Genomic DNA, 19,570 nt, shown 5'->3' with positions numbered 1-19,570 from the left:
CGCAGAAAAGTTGGCGAGTGCCAGGAAGTTGCTTTTCTACCTGGATACCTTGTAGGTTATGGTAGAGAGTGACCCCGTGACCTGTAACCCAGTTATGAGTAAGTTATACATGTTGTTGTTTGTTATCTTCAACGCCTGTATTGAGCAACATGTCATGTCGTTTTTGTTTTTTTTGCATTTATGTCAATCAAAGACACTTGAAGAAGTAAAGCAGGGATTCACTTTCAAGGTGCATGAAGAACTCCTGCAACACTTGTAGATTAGAAACCAACGCCTTTTGGGTCGTGTCCTTCACCAGGGTCATCATGAAACATATTAGAAAGAACATTTACATTGAGTAGGTATGAAGCAAAAGGAATGTGATTGACGATGATAAATAAGTCTACTTTTACTTGCTAAATTGTTCACCAGTTTGGTGTGGAAGCGTGCAACCAACAAAAATGCCTCTCGGGAAACTGTTTTCTAACACTGTAGAGTACATGTCATTTAACAGATTTATAATTGACTCTAGTGCACATATTGAAGTATCACATTCATTTGATTTAATCAGCCTATAAATCACATGTACTTTAATCAACATAACCACCAATTTAATTTTTTATTTGAACCTTTGCCAATATACAAATGAGATTTATGATGTCTTTGTGATAGAGGAGTCTTCTGTGTTCTGGAAGTTGAGAGTTACGATTTGCCTTTCAATTTGACTGGATGTTACTTCATGAAAAGTGTACAGAAATCAAAAAGACCAGTTAAACGTGTTATTTGATTCCATTTTTATTATCCATGGAACACATCAGAAATATAGCAAACGACTACATGATTGATGGCCACGACGACCACTACATGATTGTGCTTATCCTAAATACAATACAATTATACTGTTGTTGAAATAAATTCATGTATAAGACACATTTAACATTCAGTGGAAGACAGGAAAAAACCTAATGAACTTCAATCTTTGGCATTACATCTGTGGAGGAAAGAATACAAAAATGTGTAGAAAGCCGAAACCAAAAGCAAAGTTCAGTGCATACTGTAGACTTGCCATTCATGAAAAAAAATCATAATTTTTACTTTTTACATACATTTGAATGCATATATTAATACATAAATAAATTGTTCAGCCTCTGTACTCTGACTGACATAACACTGTTCTCATATTTCAAACATTATTCCACAATCCCATAGGTCCGTCCTGTATGCCACCACCCGAGGTTTGTGGAGCGTATTTGCCTCTGAGGTGGCCATACCTCCCAGGGTCCTCTGTGGACAAAGATGCTGAGATCAGCCCACCGGCGCACGTGGCAGTCTCTCCCTGGTAGGTCACAGCAAAACTGGGTAAAAGCCTTTTAGGCTAAGAAAAAAGGGGGGAATACTTTCAGTTTTGTTGCCTACAGGCAAAATTCTATAAAAAATACTGATAATAAAATACCGCACACAGATACGACACCATCTATGAATCCAAGGGAATTATTCCTTCAGAGAGACCTGACTGTGGAGCGCATGATGTGGACTCAAAGTGTTTTGTTTGTCTTTTAATCTAAACAGTCTTCAGAGGAGGAGGGGTTTAGACAGCAGAGCTGGAGACAAAGCGAATCCTCTGGGAGTAAACAAGGTCCACAAAATATAGGATCATGTTGACGATGGTGAACACTGCCACCACTAGCTTACTGTCCCAGGCACATTCTCCGCGGGGGCAGTCCTCAGGACGAGTAGTGTTGCCGTACTTTTTGTCGAAGCTGAATATGGGCCAGACCAGTGCAGTGCTGAGGTAGAGGATCACAGCGAAGAAGGTGTAGACGATCACAAACCGATCAAAGGGGAACCGCAGGGCAGATGTCCGACCAGAAACAGTCAGTACGACAACTACGACCGTGATAGTGAAGCACAGGCTGTAAACCACCACGCAGTACTGGGTGGCAATGTAGAGGGTGTACTCGCTGTCATTGGCCAGGGCTCCAAAAATAATGCAGGCCACAAAACCCTGGACCACCTTGAGCAGCCCGGACACAGTGGCCATGTAACCCACCACAGCCCCTGGCTTGGCTCGAGTTAGGAACACCTCGGCACCATAGGGGAAGCAGCAGACACTGGAGCAGACGGTGACAACAATGCGGTAGATTTGGGCTTCACAGTCCTCATCAAGGCACTCTGTTTGGAGGAAGTAAACCGGGTAGACCACAGAGGCAGTGATGTACATGAGGGTTGCCAGCATGGCAAATGCCACGGTGAAGTTATCCCAGGAAATGGGCATACACGCGTGGAGCCGCGTGATGTCCAAGGTGAACACAACCAGTGTGACGGCAAAGCAGAAGCACCAGACGAACATGCAGAAGGTTCCATAGTTGGCGCTGTAGTCTGCGCCGTGGGACACAAGGGCCATTATGGTGCAACCAAGTAGCAGCTGGCATATTCGGGATGCACCTAAAGGTGACAGCACAGCTTCTTTGTTGAGGTAGTGTCCGCCATGAGAATCCATGGTGTGCGTTGTCTCTCAGAGGCAGCTGCTTTTCTTGAGGAGACTCTTAGCGTCCTGTTCTCGGTCTTAGTGTCCTTGTGGCGGACTCTTTTTTTTCTTCTTTTTTTTCTTCTTCCCAGACCTCACCCTTTCCTTGGTTGCCTTTTTATAGATGGTCCTTAATTACAAATGTCTGTAATTCTTTCCTGAGCTTGCTTTGTAATTACAGTAGGCGGCGTAAAATGAAGTCACATTTGTACACTGCTATGGAGAAGTTACGAGAGTAGCTTGTTTTAGTAAAGGGTATTTAATTAGAGCTTGAAGTAAGATACATTGTGTACGTTTTGTTTGTGTGTTTCTAAAGTAATATCTCTACGTGACTGCACAAGTCTATACACTATGAACACAGAATATAATTCCAGTAAATCACATAACACTGGTATCAGTCCTTCTTTATAGTTTTAAAATGTTTTCAAGATGAAGTTCTGGATCCTGGTTTTACTTAAAGCTGAAGTGTACGTCCTCATAAATCTTGGTTTCCCTTACTTGCACTCTTCAATCACCGAGTTGTCCAGTGTATCAAAGGTCCAAAGTGGAGTAAGGTCCTCTAAAAGTCATATCCAGTGATCAATCTTCCAACAATAGCCCCCAGTGCCGAACAGGTGGACTAGTTTGTTGTCCTGTCAGTCAAGTTCCATTACTCAGTGATTCGGTTTCTGTAATTTCTTCACTGTCGGCCCTGAACTGATCGTCAAAATCACTCAAACTGTCTCTTGCTCTTTGTCCTGCTGTCTCAGTCTCCTTCTGCCTCTTGGATTGGGTCTCCCACTCTTTCTTGCTCTCACAAACACACACCCTCTCTCTCCTGTGTGTGTGCACTCAGTGGACTGCAAGAGGTGGTTGGTTAAATGAAAGTTTGTGCCGAGCCCAGGACACAGGCCTCGCCAGCTCTATAAATAGGGGGTCTATATTCCACAGAGGGGTGGGAGGCTACATGTGGCAGGCAGTATGGGAGTCGTATTTCGAGGGAGAACCCAGAGAGGCTGAGTCAGAGCACCCTCAGTAAGAAACTGGCATTTATACTGGTGTAATGACAGGGAGCAAGGCTTAGACTCCCATTAGAAGCAGAAATTACATACAGGTCCAGAAGGATGATTATGATTATGTGATTGCAGATTTGAGTGATGCATGTAAGAGAAGTGGGAATAAATTAGTAGTTACTTAAAATACTTTAACCTGAGGTATTAGTATGCTGGCATGTTTGATCTACAGTGTGTCAGGTGAACATATTTATTATGTTACAGCATGTTAAGTCTAGTATACTTCAGCCAAATAGTTCCTACTTTTTCTTTGTCCTATATTACCTTTTTTATGTCTTGCCCAACCTCTAAAAGCCCCCATTGGGCAGTATGTCTCCTCCTATGCTTAGAGATAATTATGCTAATTATGCTTCCTATGCTCAGGAATTCATTTATTACTCGCTCCAAAACACATTATTGCATGATCGCTTTGAAGAAATGATACATTGATGATAATATGGTGGTATGGAGCGGTTTAGAGCTGATGGATTTCCTGAAATATATGAATTCTACAGCAAACTATCTCTCTCATATAGAACAGCATGTCATATTTGCTCACTAAACCTGACGCTTTTACAAGGGAAACACCAGTAATATTGACACTACAATCTATCGACAACCCTTACACACTTTTAATAGCTGAGAGTAATCACCCAAAACAGCTGCAATATTCCTGTTGGCCAGTTCTGAGACTCCAAAGAAGCTTACTGTTACAGACATTGGGATACTTTATCCAATAGGTTTGAAATCATAATCATATTTCACCTGTTGTAGTTTGTTCTATGTGTGTTTCCCTTATGGCTATAACCAATTTCAGCAGTAATTTTAGCAAAATGTCGAACATGTAATCTGTCTGTTATAGGCTGCAAATCCCCTGTATCCAGTCAACGGACCCCTTGTTTCTCTCTGAATTTTAGCACTGCGTTCGGCACATCGACGTGGCTCAAACTAGGAACGTGACGTAATTGATGTGTAAAGATGGCTGTGGCTCAGCAGGTAGAGCGGGGCGAGCATTAATCTCAGAGTTACTGGCTCCTCCTGACCACATATTAAACCATCCTCTAGTAGGAAACTGAAACCAAGCGCTCCTGGTGGTTAGGCCAGTGCCTTGCATTGACATGTATTATAATGTTAGAAGACGTATTGTAAACTGGTTTTATACAGTTTGATATTCAGGTAATTTCCTATTAGTTAAGGGTAATTTTTAATCAAATAAAGATATCAGCATGTCTCACTTTCACATTACCTACTTGTTACTTACTCATTTTAGGAGATTTACCATAGTTCTTGAGATTCAACAAAAGCTGCAAAAATATAAGGTGTTGGAAAAACCTTTAACTGACAGATTGTGTACACTAAGCCTCATATCTTCTATCAGATACGTCAAAATGGTGACAGACTATGTTGGAGCCAGAGGGAGCTGTTGACCTTACCTCCTGCTAAAGGTTGTTGTGTGGTGAGTGTAAAATGTGAATGAGAATTGAGCAAATACTGCTACTCCTACTACTCCTACTACTCCTACTCCTCCTCCTACTACTACTACTACTACTACTACTACTACTACTACTACTACTACTACTACTACTACTACTCTGTAATAATACAAATAATATCAATAATATTACAAACAATTAATAACAACAAGACTGCACAGCAATATTTACCTCGTAGTATATGTAATGTGTCTTTTCTTTTCGGTCTGATACAAAGACATGAAATCAACACAAGGAGAAAAACAGCAATGTATTTACAATTTACAAAGAATCACTTCTCTGTGAAAATATCACTTATAAATATGATTTACATAACAAAATAAATATGTAAATTACCAATGTAGCTTGAGTTTTTTTTTCTGTTAAAAAATATGTTACAGAATAAAATTACAAGTAGTAATAATACGGTTCCTTCTCTGGTGTGATGCGAAATAGAGGTCCTTTAAAAACATCATTTATAAAGACATCATTACATACAACATTGTCATTATATTAAAACGTGATCTCTATTATGAAATATAGGAAGGGAGTTACAATAGTGAACACTTGAAAGAACCTATACAAATACTCAAAAAATATACAATACACTTAATTTGTCTCCCTTTAAATGTTGATTGTATTGATCTGAGGATTGCTGAGCTACTGACCTAGCATGCATGTGTGCCTATGTCTGCGTTTGAACAGTCCTCTTGAGAAAGACGTACAGACTAGATGTCATGGCACTGTATATGATTGATCTGTAAAGTGTTTCTCGGTCCACTTTTTCCACTTCAAACCGGCCTTTGTGGCATCTTCACAGCTGTCCAGACTGAAAACATGGTGCTTAGATTTCAACACTATCACGTTCAAGTTACCTTAAATCTTTTTTCTTAATTAACCCACATTGATCACAACAACAACAACATATATTTTGTTCTGTCTTTTGTTCTTTTTGGCTACTTTCTTGGAATGACATTTGATATTTGTCTGTTTTTCTTGAATTTATGAGTTTTTCTTTTAAATCTCATTATTACTTGATCTTTGGCGATAGTGTCTTTTTTACATTTGTAGCAATAAGACATAATGAATTGGGGGAAAAAACATTAATGTTAATCCAATTCATACTGGTTAGATGAGTAGTTGTCTCTCGCTACTATTTTTGCAATTATTTAAGTAAATGCAAAACTTCCTTTCTGATCCAGTGCCTTTCTCACCTCATCTGTTATCTGTTACTCGATGAAGGTTTATGTGTGATGAGAGACTATTAAACAGTTGTGTTATCTTAAATTAGACCCTTATATACTCTAGTGACTACTGAACAAAGATAGTATCCTCACGTCATTGTGGTGTTTTCTTTCTTTTTTAAACAATGACTAAATATAATCTATGGAAGGGTAAAAATAATTAAATGATAAAACAACAATGAACATCCTTAAAACTGGATTACATTTGTGATATGTTTTTCTTTTACAGAGCAAAAGATAATTTAAATGGAGAGTAGCAGAGAGTTGTGCCTTGTCGTGGTGGCGTGTTGCCCCTGTACATGTCACCTGTTGTGAGGAAAAGGGTTTGAAGAAATTGGACAAATAAAAGGCCCTGAGGCTCAAACTAAAGCAACCAAGAGGTCAGGGGGGAGATGACTATAGGTAGAATGAGTTGTGAAGGAGGAATTGGAGGTATCAGCCATGGTAGACTGGCCAGAGAGACCAGCCAGCCCTTTGTGGGTTTAGCTTGGAGATGCTGTTTGTATGTGTGTCTCTTTAGCTTCCGCTGCTGAGCATGCCCAGTAGCTTGCTGGGGTCCATGCCCTGCTGCTGGGCCATCTTCTGCACATCAAAGCCCATGTGCTTGAGAAACTGAACGCCATCTATCTCTTGTCCGGTGAACTGGTTTCGGATGGTGGGGCAAGTGGGGTTGCAGTGTGGCCACGGGCAGCTGTCAATCAGATGTACGGGGCAGCCTTTGGGTGGAGCCTTGTTGTTCCTGTTGTCGTTGAGGCTGCGGTCCCAGCAGTACAGGGCTCGGGGCAAAGAGGTGCCTTTAACCTGGATGTCGATCCAGTAACTACAACACAACACAAGAGGGCGCTGTCAGCTCACAAGTAGAGAGTCTTGGACACAAAGTTTAGTGTCCCCAGATAATGATGAAAGGAGAAGACAGGGGATTGAAAAGGACATCATACTCACTTTCTGGTGATAACTTCATGTGATAGACATGCTGGAGCAAACATAGCCCTGCAAATAGAAAACAAAAACCAATTAGAATTCAATGCAATAATGCTACTTAAATTCTCCTCCTAAAAGAAACATGGCCTTACGGGACGTCTTTGAGTGTGTTCCTCAGCTCAATCCCCAAGTTTTGGATGTAGCGCCACTGGCTTTCCTGCACAGGCTGACCTGTCAGCTGGATGTTGTCCACTGTCAACTGGGCCTCATCAAACAGCCACTGGACAACAAACACAGGGCCTGCAAGGGGGAATGGACAAAGATTAAAGTAAGATTATTATGCATATATACATATAGTTTTGTGTATATATAACATCTGTGCCAAAATAGCACTCAGATATGTTGGGCTTGAATGTACAGGTGCGTATTAAATGGTACAGAATGAGACTCCAAACTCACTTTTTATTGATGGGAAGACTCTATATCCAAAGAAACAGTTCCACTCCTCTCCTTCATGGGTTTGCCTGCACCTCTGTGGTACCACTCCTCCCCAGTACCTGATGGGACGGGGGAAATATAGGATACACAGTGTCAAGGTTAGCAAGCTGATGACCTCGTCACCGTACAAATATAAATCCATCTCACAAATCCTTGTTTTTTTTTACGATAATATTCACTGTCTCCCATACTTGATGCCTCTCTTGATGGTCTCGACGGGGGCACAGCTGACAGCGTCCAGGCAGTCTGTGCTGTGGTACTGCTTGTTGTCCAGGAACCAGCCGGAATCAGACAGGCCTCGCACTTGTATCCCAGTGTGTCCCAGCCCCTCCAGCAGCTCTGCCACATGGTCCACGTTCAGAAGGACCCCAGTACCGCCCGCACTGTACGCATAAATATGACATATTCTCAACAAACACCTGTACACGACATGAATGACATGTCACAAGCAAAATGTTCACACATGAACATACCTGCTTCCTGCTAGTAGGAGAACTTTTGCGCCTTCCAGACCTTTGTTCAGCAGGTCCTTCACAACCTCCTGAATGATCAGTGAGCCCATGAAGGCATATCCACCTACACGTAACACACACAGAGTAGAACTGTAGAATCATTTGTTTATTTTACACATCGGGTTAGTTTGGATGATTCACTAATGTCTTACTCTGCTCTGTTTTGGCTGTAGCGCCGCTCCACACATCGCTGGAGCAGTACGGGATGAACCTGCACCATCAACATACAGTTTAAGTTCCCAGCTGTGATTAAAAACGGAGCTTCAACAAACACACACACATTAGTCAACTTACACCATGTTGGCATTCCACCAGTGAGGGTTTTCCTCAGGCAGCGGAGACAGGATCCCTGTGCCTGCAGAGACAGATCAACATGTATCATTAGCCATCCTGGCACTCCCAGACACATCCTCTTCCTCCTCATCATCATTACCACGTGGATTACAGTTATTACACTGCAATGAAAGAGGGAAGCGTCTCAGTTCCTACAGCAGCGGGCGCCAGGTAGCTCTGCACCGCAGCTACATTATGACTGGGTGACAGATGCATCCGATCCTTTTAATTACTGAGACATTAGGATCTAGCTACTTTTCATCATGTTTCAGGGTCAGGATTTGCTTCAGGCCACAGGTGGAGTCACAGTGGTGCTTATAAAGTACACAAAATAGCTGAAGCTGACCTGTTTTAGTTTGGGCCCACTTGGATGAGCTCATCAGTGTCCTCATCGTCTCATATCGGTTGTCACAGTTCTCCTTGTTGAAGCAGTACCAGCCGCCTGGACATAGATACACAAGAGAAAGAAAAGAAAACACAGAGAGTGTATCACACACATTGTCAAGAATGATTCATCATTCTCAATTTGAGCATGTGAAAGAGAAACATAATGACAGGATATATATTGATACTGACCCTCTAAAAATATCAACCAGCGCCGGCTGCCGCGAGATTCTTTCAGGTAGTACCTACGAGAGACCAAAGAACATCAAATCAACACATCGTAGCAGACGTGTCGATAACGCTTGAACATATATAAGAATGTGATACTAAATACCCTTAAGGTTTATTTTACACTGACTGAATAACAATACATCTAAACAACAGATAGATAAAAACCACATTCCACAATTGTGATACAGTGCGCTTTTTTTCTTCTTCCCAGAAACATGAGATAAACACTGAAAAATAATGTGCTCAGTGTTTCTACCATCAGTGACGGTATCCAAGTGAAATATAAACACATAGGACGACATCACTTTAAGCCAAACAAAGATGTCTTGTTAAGCTGGTGATTCCTGACAGCAATACATTCAATTTTGCCAGTATAAATCAAAAGAGTACACAAGAGAGAACAATGAGGTTATGTTTATGGTTGCACTTAGGTAACTGATATAAGGATAAAACAGGAGATCAACTTTCCCCTGTCCTGTTTGTAGTTTGATAGTGTTCCACATGTTTTAATGTAGCAATCCATCATAGACTCATCACTCTGATCATCATTCATCAGCACACGTCATGGATAAAATCAAGGCCTTCATCAACACACACGTCATGTGTACAATCGAGGCTCCAGCTCACAGTAATGATAAAGCGAGAAGGTGAAATTAAATAACTCAATTGACGTCTGTCTTTTTTATTTACGATCCATATCTGTCCAAAAATAATGCCCATGCTGCACCCTGGGTGAATGTTTTTGTGCCATGTTGAAATTTTAATCAGAGGTTAATGCAGACTAGAATATAAGATGTGTGCTGTATGTTGTCAGTCCAGAAGAGGGCATGCACATTCTGCTGGACGTTCTCATGTCTGACGCTTCACCATCCTTTTTCAACAGGATTTTTAAATGCGCTACTGAGGAGCTTAACCATTTACTTTTTGTATATATATATATATATATATATATATATATATATATATATATATATAATTCAATCAGTATCCACCCGACTGTACCGATGACTAAACTCAAGGGATTGCCAAAATAACTTCACAAACAGACTTGGCTGAAGCTCTGAGCTGTTTGCTCAGACTCTGAATCACACTTTGGCTACAGTGAATGTCTTATACTATTAATGCGAGGCACCGTCAGTGATGTTAGTCTGAAGACAGTGCACTCTACTCACTGCTTCCAAACAACAAAGTGAAGGCAGTCTTGGCAAGCCAAGAGGGGAAAGGCGCTGCGTCAACACACTCTAACATGTGTTTCCAGAAGATGAATCACACACTTCCACCTTCCCCGTCCTGTGAATGATTTTACTTGTTGCATCCTTGTTCATCTGTTACTGTAACAATTCCTCTGTGGAAAACACTGTTGGTAGCCGGTGGATTAGCATCTCAACGGACAACAGCCACTGTAGTGAATGAAACGGCCATCTGCCAGTAACTGTCCCTTGCATCTCTAAAGAGCTAAGAGCTTTACCGCCCGAGCAGACAGCTCTGCCCGCCAGGCACTTCAGGGTTTTACAGGAATTAGACAGGATGGTAAATCCATAAAGAGATCTGTATTTAAAAAGTCTGCCCATCACTGAACTGGTCCCAGATAAGTTCTTCTGCACAGATACGTCATCAAAGCCTCTTGATATGGAACAGACAGCATTGACAGGAAAGCATTTATATAATAATGAATGCACAACAGTATTGTTGTGCTTTTCAATAGTTTTGCCTCCTCGTCAATTATTGGCATACGATTTAAACACTGTTATTTCATTGTGGTACAGTTTATGCAGAATGATATGAGACACAAGTGAAATACACTGTCATTGGACTGTGTAGCTATCATTTTAAAAAATAACACCTTTTCCAATTAACCTTTACTTGATTCATCCCCACCTGCCTTAATTATCAGTATTATTTGGACATGAATGAGTGTAACTGACAGTATTTAACTTGACACCCTGTAAATTGAACTCAAAAGGGTCCATATGACTGAGGATTGTTTGTGTATTAATATAAGAGGCAGTGGATCTGTCCGATATTAATGTGCTTTTAGTGCCATGGCTTATCGCTTTAAATCATTCAGGCTTTTTTTTTTTTGCTGCCAAATGGATTTCTGCTTTACAACATGGTAACAGTGGATATCATGGCAAACATATAGACTAAACTGTTGTTTACCTCATGAACCATAGACTTGAATATCTTCTACAAAGAGCCATTAATTGCAAATACACGTTTTACAGAAGCCAAGTATACAGCACATACTGTTCAACCATAAGCTGCAATAGTGTGCGTATGGGTGCCATCATCAGAGAGACATATGCACACACAGAGAGTGATGGGCTGGTGTCTGAAAACGTACATCTAAACTTTCTGCAGAGCAAATCCTGCATTTGAAGCAAAGGAAATGAAGCGTAGGCCATGTGGCTATCTGCAAATTTCACGCATCGCTGACGCAAAGCAGCTGTTTATCTCATCCCGTTATTTTGTCCTAAGGCTAGCTCCACATTTATTTTGGATATGTATCGTTTATAGAGGAAAATCATTGTTCAACCAGCCCACGACCACTGTCCACAGGCCAGCTACATGCGGGTTACTTTGGGTAGCTGGATGACCCGCAGAACGGGCGGCGCCCTGCTGAAGCGACATAACAGTTGCTCCTATACAACTCCAGGTCGCACTGCTGCACAGCTTACCCTGACAATCAAATCATACGATAGATCACGCTGTAGACGTGTGTTCTCAGTTGGTACATACCCCGCAGGACTTCCATCGTTGCAGGTGACCGACGTGTTCTCCAAAAGGCTCAGCTTCATGTCGTGGTCGAGCTTCTGCGCAGAGCACGGGTAGAGGGACTGCGCAAGGTTCTTCACTTGTGTCATGAAGTTATCCATGTTCTCCTCCACGGCGGTGAAATCCAGGGGGAAGCTCTCCGTGGTGTCACCCCGATCCGCCCGGTATGTGGGAGGAGGTGGTGAGCGTCGTGGTTGTGGGTTGCGGCCACCCCGAAACCTCCGTGCGCAAAGAGCTCCGGACTGCATCAGCACCAGCACCAGCACTGATGAAAGCATTCTGATCGATGTCATCTTCTCCCGCTGTAATATGGTCTTTCTTCAAATGCAACGTCCCGTCAGGGAAACACAAACTTTTACTGATGTATGGCTGAGAAAGAGAGACAATTACGCGTTGTTTAAAAGACGCCACACCTCGTGGCACCCGCTCCTAGAAACGTTTAAATATTATATCAACTATAGTAAATGTCCACTTGAATGAATCACAGACATCCGCTGAGTTCTCTGGATGTATTATAATCTCTCAAAGAGTGCGAGTACAACCGTCCATCTACTAAACCCAACTCCAGCCCTTCTGGACCAAGCGCACAAGCTTGAACGACAACACTGGTGCCATGCTCTTGTATTTTATTCAAACTTTCCCCCCATGAGTGTCCGTCCAGCCAATCGCAGGAGCGGGGCAGGACTCGGGCATAATCAAGCGTGGAAGACTACCCCCCCCCCCCCCCCCGTTTTTTAAATTTATATAGGGAAAAAAATGTCCATGCGTTGGTTCTTTTGATCCGCGATGTTTTATTTGAAGTGGCGGCTTTTATTGGCCTCGGAATGCCCATTTCCCTTTCCACCACACATTTATGAAGTGAGAATACGCATCTTGTTACACACTTGCTTGCTTGAAAATCAAGTGCGGGGGGAAAAAAAACACAACACGACCAAAACTCAACAACAATATTTGTTGAGGAAAATACAGTTTGATGGAAGACTTTACCTTAAATAAGCGAACATTGTTTTTGTTATTATTAGTTCACTTGTTTTATAGGATTTATATTTACTTTTAGAAGACAAATAAAAACATAACATTTTCAGAGTATCCTCTCCAGCCCACAACAAAAAAACTCCACACATATCTCTTTTTTAGGAATCACTTCCACTTCTGACTGAGCTGCTCGTGGTTTTTTTTAGGTTTAAAGAAGGACTTGGACACTTGTTTTTTTTTTTTTTTTAATCCAAACGGGGCCTCCAAAGATCAAAGCACCCATCACTCTTTCTCCCCCCTGGCCTCGCCTCCTCACTCCCTCTTCAGTCTCTTCCAAACTTTCCTGGTCTACTGTATATTTTAAGTCGAGCAGAGCATTCTGATGGGAAGCCAGCGTTTTCACACAGGAATGCCTCGTTACGGTTGATAGGCTTCCCTCAAACAATCTCTCATTCTAAGGACACATTTAAATGAAAGTATAGCCTGCAGTGATTACACAAGAATAACAGTGATTATTCATCGAGGTGACACTTCATGGCGACTTTTGTCTTTGATTGAGCTTATTATGCCCGAGTGAAGCAGACTGACATTGTAATTCAGTTTGGTTTGAAGGGACTGGGCATTGATAGCTTACATGTCGAGGTAGTTTATTGATACTGTATTTTTTTGATGCAGGATCATCTTTGACTGTGAGATTGGAGATAACTCATTGGCCTCTTGTTGGGACTCCGCTAGCTGGGTTTCTTTATATATCACATGTTGTTTTTGTAAGAACCAACGAATGACACCTTCATATACTATAAATTATAATTCTGAGCTCAGCTTGACGCCTTACTCTTCAGGGGCTGTGACTTTTACAGGTTTTTAGAGGTTTTAAAATTTAGAAAATGCTTACATGCGTCGTGAGAACTGCTTTCTATCCTCGAGCCCTGTGGTTAACTCGTGTGCCTAAAGGGTGGCGAAGTCTTCTGAGTCAGGTAGGATGGATATGAAGTCACCAGCAGCACTGATGGTATTCATTGTGAACTTCAAACAGATGCTTGTATAGATTAAAACATGTGGTAGGGCCCAGGAGGAGAGGCTCTGTCACAGATTGAGTCCGGTCACTTTGACCCATACCTCCCTGTTTTATCCCACGTCATCGCAAAAAATGTAACCCTTAAATCACTCGCAGATGGACGCTGGCCTCTGACACACGTGCTACCATGAAGAGATGCCCCGGCGGTGTGTCTAAACATCCTCTGACCCAAGCCTGAGCCGCATACACTTGCGCGTTGAGTGATTTAAATATGTAGATTCTGTTAAATTTACCTGACAGTGCGAGTCTGGAGACAGACAGCACTGGTCGGCTCTGCTACTGTTGGTGCACAGTGGTGCTCTGCCCTGCACCTTGTTTGAACTCCAAGTGCTAAGCCTTTCTGGCTTTTACTGGTAATTCTTTTTCTCCCCTTTTCTTTGCCTCCCATCGTCTGCGTGTGGCTTAGACACAAATTTAACCATGCAAGTCCGAATGGATTAATCCTAGAATTAGGTCATTTGAAAATGACCCAGCTGTTCTGATGGCAGTCCCTCAGAAGTGCCCCCGTGGGCCCCTCCCCGACTCTAGGCCTCCTGTGAAAGTCAAAGCCTGTCTTTCATCTCCGATCAGTTGCATGTGCCCTCACAGATCCACAGGTTTTACTGTTTAAGTCTGGGCTGGCAGCATTGATCATGTGACTGTTGCCTGCCTGGCGTTTGAACACATCATAGCTCCGTGAGCGCTCTCTCCGTCTGCGCAGCCTGCCAGTTCGACTCACACATCCCCACTGTCCGTCTCCTCATGCCTGTTAGTTTTGATTTGCACATGCTGTTGTCGAGGGTCCATCCGAGATCATCAAATCCTAGTTGGAACTGTTAGGTCAGGTTACATCAAAGAGATCAGGAGGGATCAGCCTCTTGAAAGGGACAGACTCTGGCTCAGATCATCAGAAACAGGTGGAGGTCCTCATTGGAAGAACAAAGGAGAGATCACCATCTATAAAACTTTTAGAATTCATAGAAATTCCTTAAAATTGCCACCCTCTCTTATACGGAGAGCTAGCACTCGTCAGCAGCATAAAACATATGATATCAGGTTAAGGATTGTGTGACTCAACCGCAGCACTAAATCCCATGAAGGTCACAACAGCAAAGCCTGAGACTTAAGTGGTATTATGCCACAAAGTGTTTAAGTGTGGAGATCTGTGAAAAGCAGAGACGATAATGGACCTGGAAATGTATGGAATACTACTCTGGTGTTAAAAATTTGTTGAAAAGTTGTGTAAACTGTAATAATTTCTCCTGTGGCTAACACTTTTGTGCTGTTTTTTATAAAGACTTTGACATTTTGTGTGTTGCTTATCATGGAAAGAATCGAGGAAGTACTTCACTTAGAAACAAAAAAAAACATGTATATATTTAGATATTATTCATGCTTTATTTCAATCAAAGCTTCATGAACAAGTTGATGTGACTGTAATGCTCGAGAGCGTTGACGTTTTAGGCTGTCGTCCCCTCTGAAAACACTTCAGCTTCTGTGCTGTCACATTGAGGCAAACCGTAAGCAGGTACCCTTAATATCATGTTGCAACTATTGTTTAAAAACCCCACACAAACACGGAGAGAAGTTTTGGGTGTTAACACACTGTTGAATTCCTTTCATGTGCCCCCCCGCCACATGTTTCTGATATTATCCAGAGAATCGGTAAACAACCTTGATCCTGACTTAAGCCAAGAGGTGCCATCTAAGATGTGGATGTAAATGGGGAGCAAGGCAGAGTAAGAGAGGCAGGAGACATCTGTCGAGCAGGCTCTCATTTTGTAAGAGGAGGCCGTCTATTGGTTACAGATGATGCCCTGTTTGATAAAAATGAAGTCTTTCAAGATAGGACAGCTTGCATTAAGGCTCTCTCCAGCACCAAGGGGTAATCAAATAGTTCAGGTCAGCTGTTTGTTGTTGCTCTTTCATCGGAATGATGGTTACTAAACGGCTGCTGTTGCCTGTAAACAGTCCCGTCCCGTCATTCATGCTAAACAAGACGGATGTTTTCGTGTGTTAGCATGGACGTACATGCACATTTGTAGGAATGTGTTGTCGAACAGGAAGATGAGTGAACTGGTGGCCTTTTGGATGTACCGGTGCGTGAGCGTGCGGCCTTCCTCCCAGAGGAGTTTTCCATTCATGCCTCCAGCCTGAATCACCCTTTGCATTGCCCTCTGCCAGGTAGCGACAGAGGAGGGAGCAGGGACCACTTACCATTCGAAACCCGCTATTATTATCATCAGAGAGGCGGCAGACCTCCTTCCCCTGCGCTTATGCTCATCTCCACCGAGACACACGGAGAATCAGGCCCTTTTGTCCCGGAAATGTTTATTTATAGCAGAGATTTGCCAAAGGACATGGAAAAGACCTTATTACAGGTCATGACAGTAGAGTCACAACACATGATTCATTTTCTGTCCTTTAACCTGGTAGTCTCTACGAGGAAATTCTTTTGAAGTCCACACCCTGCTATAAAACATGGTCATTATTCAATTATGTGTGAGCTGTATTTGAAACTGTTTTGAGCCTGTAGACCTTATAGAATTGCTGTAGAGAGATGGGGGTTAGCATACGTTTTCTTTGAAAGATGTTGTATTTTATGAAGAATACACAACACGAAGAAGGAAAGAGTTGTTGACATGCAGAGTAAATCTGATGGCACCAAGAGTTGTGAACAGTGATTTGAACCTAGTCCGAGCCTAAAGACCAACATTCAGTGGAAATATCCACTGAAAAGCACGTCGTCTTGGACTAGACCTAATCCCTGCCCGGGAACTCTGCTCATAATGTTGTATGTACACAGTATGCGCTTCCATCCACCGAGCCGCTGGGACACTATTAGCGTATGGTATGTGCCTCATTATTTTTGACACTCTCGTAACACCAAGCAGCCGTTTTCTTTTATCCTCTCAAGCAAGAAGATGAGGCTACTGTAATCAAAGAAGACAATGATCAGTGCCAGCCTCTTGGCCTGGCCTGGTACCTGCTTTGATGTCATATTTTGGTGTATAGCGGGCTGTGGCCCATGCCAAAGAGCACCCATAGTCGCCAACTGTCTGACAGGCTGCCTTTCATCAGAATGACATCACTCTACTACTTGATTAATTTCCACAGGCTCTTCCAGGCCTGGGAATTTTCTCCCAGGAATCTGAATCATCGTCCCACGCCTTTACACCCTCCGTCTCAAAATAAAAGAAACACACATCTGAGGCACTCATAAGTTGGTGTGGCAGACGCACAGTAACTAACAGGCCTTTAACTGTAGGCACTGTGAGGTACGGTATATTTGCCTTTAAGATTTAGTTCGGCCTTGTATTTTTGAAGATTGTTTAATACAGTGATGCTAGTGAATCCGGATCGAGCTTAACAAATATTAATACACAATATAAAGAGACAAAATGAAATATGGAAAACAAAAACTCCACACTGCAATCTTTGAACTCAACATGTCCCTGCTCTTGATTTTTATCCCCATGGGGGAGGGTGAAGTGATAAATTACAAGGTAGAATCTGAAGTTTGTTTTTGGAGGAAACTGCCACGCGAGGTGGATATTTATATCCAACTTCTCTGGCTGGCAGCGTCGCCTCTTGGCCCAGCGTTGGCTTCACAGCACCACTTTCTGTCTTCACCTGCAGGTCAAGGTCAAACGAGCGCTCCTCCCCACATCATACAGACTCTCCTGTCGATGCCCCGAGGATCAAGAGGTGTCTGCGGGGCCCCTGACCGTCCGCTGACTGGAAACTAGAGTTGAGGGTTTTCAAAAGAAAAAAAAGAAAAGTGTTTCAAAGGATTAGAGACTGTGTTTGTTTATTCTCAGCAGAAAGGATGTAGAGAATGACCGTACATAACTCATGCGGCTGCGCTGCTCTTTGATGTATTCTGATGCATACAGCACATATCCTCTTACAAACACCATTAGGTATAATTACATTGTGTGATCTAATTAGAAACACTGACTGAGACACATGGAAGCCAATTCAACAGAGGTAGAATATTACTTAAGTACCACTTTAGCCTCTGAAATCGAGGTTTCTTCCCACCTCATCTTTGCTCATGAGCTCACCCGTGGTTGGCCAGTGGAAACGTTTATTCAAAACACGGTAACGAATATGTTTGGGAATATTCAGCACCCATTTCCCTTTCTCCTGCGGCAGGAAGAAGGTGGTCATTTGTGGGAAGGAGAAAGTGTTGCTCAGGCTTTACTCACAAAGGGTACAAGAAGAGCCGTCACCAGGACACCTCATCTTGTTTTTGTGATGACTAATGAGCAGATTGCTACCAGCACCTTTTCGCTATGTCTATCTGGTTTTGATTTGTTTATAATTCACATCACTGGAATCTCAAGAATTAGGGCTCCTTTTGGACACCCCGTTGAAAAAAGAGCGGGGAAGGCAATAAATGTGAACGATAGTTTATGAGTCAATCTATGAGTAATACAACATATTTCTCTTCACTGTAGGTCTGTAAAAAAGATGGATGTAAATTAAGAAAAGGGTAGAACTAAGTACTCTGTGCTACTACCATCGAGTAATATTCCGTGAGGTCTACAAAAACAATTAAGCCGAGAAAATAAAATGAAATTCCATTAAAGTGAATGCCCTCACATCTGGAGGACAGGTGCAGGCCTAATCCACATGTGTCAGAACTTTCTCCTTAATTTACTTATTTAAGAGTCCACAAAAGCAAGAGTGAAGCGGTTTGTGTGCCTCTGGATTTGATACGGGACAAACGTTCAAACCGAAAGGCACGGCCATCCCTCTAAAATGAAAGCATGGTGGGCAGGTAGGGGAGAGGACAACTGTAACGTGTCTGAAGCGTAACCTGTTCTCCGGCCCTCGCTTTGAAACCAGATGAACATCGGCCGCGGCCCTGAAGTCATTACACCTTCAAAGGTAATTAACACATGGCTTTTGTTTGGGCCCCGATGAGCCCTAGATTATGTAGGTACAGATGGTCAGGGGGGCGGACGACAGATACCAAGAGCAAGGTGTGCTTGGATGTGCTTTCATGTCAGCAGGAAGTGCTTGACCCCTGGCCCCCTTCTGACCTCAAATCTATGCTGTCAACGCCACTTCCTTGAGTGCCCTGTAAAGATTAACATGTGGACAGAGACAGGGGGCCTTCGGACCCCTGCGCGACGAGCAAGAGGACCCAGCTGGCATCGCTGCCCTGCAACACCTTTTGCCAGTTATGCTAATATAAGGTTATATAAGATCAAAGGCTTGTTTTTGAATCTATTTTTGCTGCGAGGGAAACGGCAACATTCGTGGGAGCTGGAGATCAGAAAGGCGTATCTTTGTCACCATCAGCAGGTTTGTTTCTGCTCTGCTTTAATGTTTACAGCCTCTGTTACACTTTGCGCTAAAAACTGCCACCTGGTGTATTTCTTGAGGTGGTAAATAGCAGCACTTCCTCCTTTTGCCGTCTTGCCTTGACCTTGGAGCCACTTTAGCACTCTGACCTCTCTTCCACCGGGTTTACAGATCCTCCAGGGAAGTAGCATCAAGGATTGTGAGTCATCAATCTGATACCACCATAGTTTATATCTGTGATTGATTCTGTTTATTAGCTTAGTTTAAAGGATATGTTTGATTTTTTTTTATGCCACCAGCACCTCTAAAGCTTAT

At 42.6% G+C, this 19,570-nt stretch overlaps 2 protein-coding genes across 2 annotated transcripts; both read right to left on the bottom strand.

The window, feature by feature from the left end:
• Positions 1-775: 775 nt before the first annotated feature.
• On the bottom strand, positions 776-3,319 carry LOC137786906 (myeloid-associated differentiation marker-like protein 2). The gene has a single exon (XM_068579045.1). It carries the CDS (start codon positions 2,477-2,479, stop codon positions 1,568-1,570), a length of 912 nt encoding a protein of 303 aa, XP_068435146.1. The 5' UTR covers positions 2,480-3,319; the 3' UTR covers positions 776-1,567.
• Positions 3,320-5,443: 2,124 nt separating this feature from the next.
• On the bottom strand, positions 5,444-12,200 carry notum1a (notum, palmitoleoyl-protein carboxylesterase a). Its single transcript, XM_068579046.1, has 11 exons — positions 11,872-12,200; positions 9,094-9,146; positions 8,864-8,959; positions 8,479-8,539; positions 8,337-8,395; positions 8,146-8,248; positions 7,864-8,055; positions 7,634-7,731; positions 7,327-7,474; positions 7,196-7,243; positions 5,444-7,073 (listed from the first exon to the last, which is right to left on the bottom strand). Exons 1-11 carry the CDS (start codon positions 12,198-12,200, stop codon positions 6,770-6,772), a joined length of 1,491 nt encoding a protein of 496 aa, XP_068435147.1. The 3' UTR covers positions 5,444-6,769.
• Positions 12,201-19,570: the final 7,370 nt, after the last annotated feature.

Source organism: Clinocottus analis, unplaced genomic scaffold (genome assembly GCF_023055335.1).
Source record: "Clinocottus analis isolate CAN_PGR_092001 unplaced genomic scaffold, fCliAna1.0.p SCAF_16, whole genome shotgun sequence".
In the NCBI taxonomy this organism is placed as follows: Eukaryota; Metazoa; Chordata; class Actinopteri; order Perciformes; family Cottidae; genus Clinocottus; species Clinocottus analis.
The sequence above is the reverse complement of the archived record's forward strand: the minus strand, read 5'-3'. Positions and strand labels throughout refer to the sequence as shown.

Bases quoted from the DNA above. Each gene is read 5' to 3' on its own strand.
- notum1a (XM_068579046.1), bottom strand. From the start codon at position 12,200: ATGACATCGATCAGAATGCTTTCATCAGTGCTGGTGCTGGTGCTGATG. The intron at 9,147-11,871 runs GTATGTACCAAC...GGTCTCTCGTAG, and splicing joins AACGATGGAAGTCCTGCGGG to GTACTACCTGAAAGAATCTC. The intron at 8,960-9,093 runs GTCAGTATCAAT...ATCTATGTCCAG, and splicing joins CTGGTTGATATTTTTAGAGG to GCGGCTGGTACTGCTTCAAC.
- LOC137786906 (XM_068579045.1), bottom strand. From the start codon at position 2,479: ATGGATTCTCATGGCGGACACTACCTCAACAAAGAAGCTGTGCTGTCA.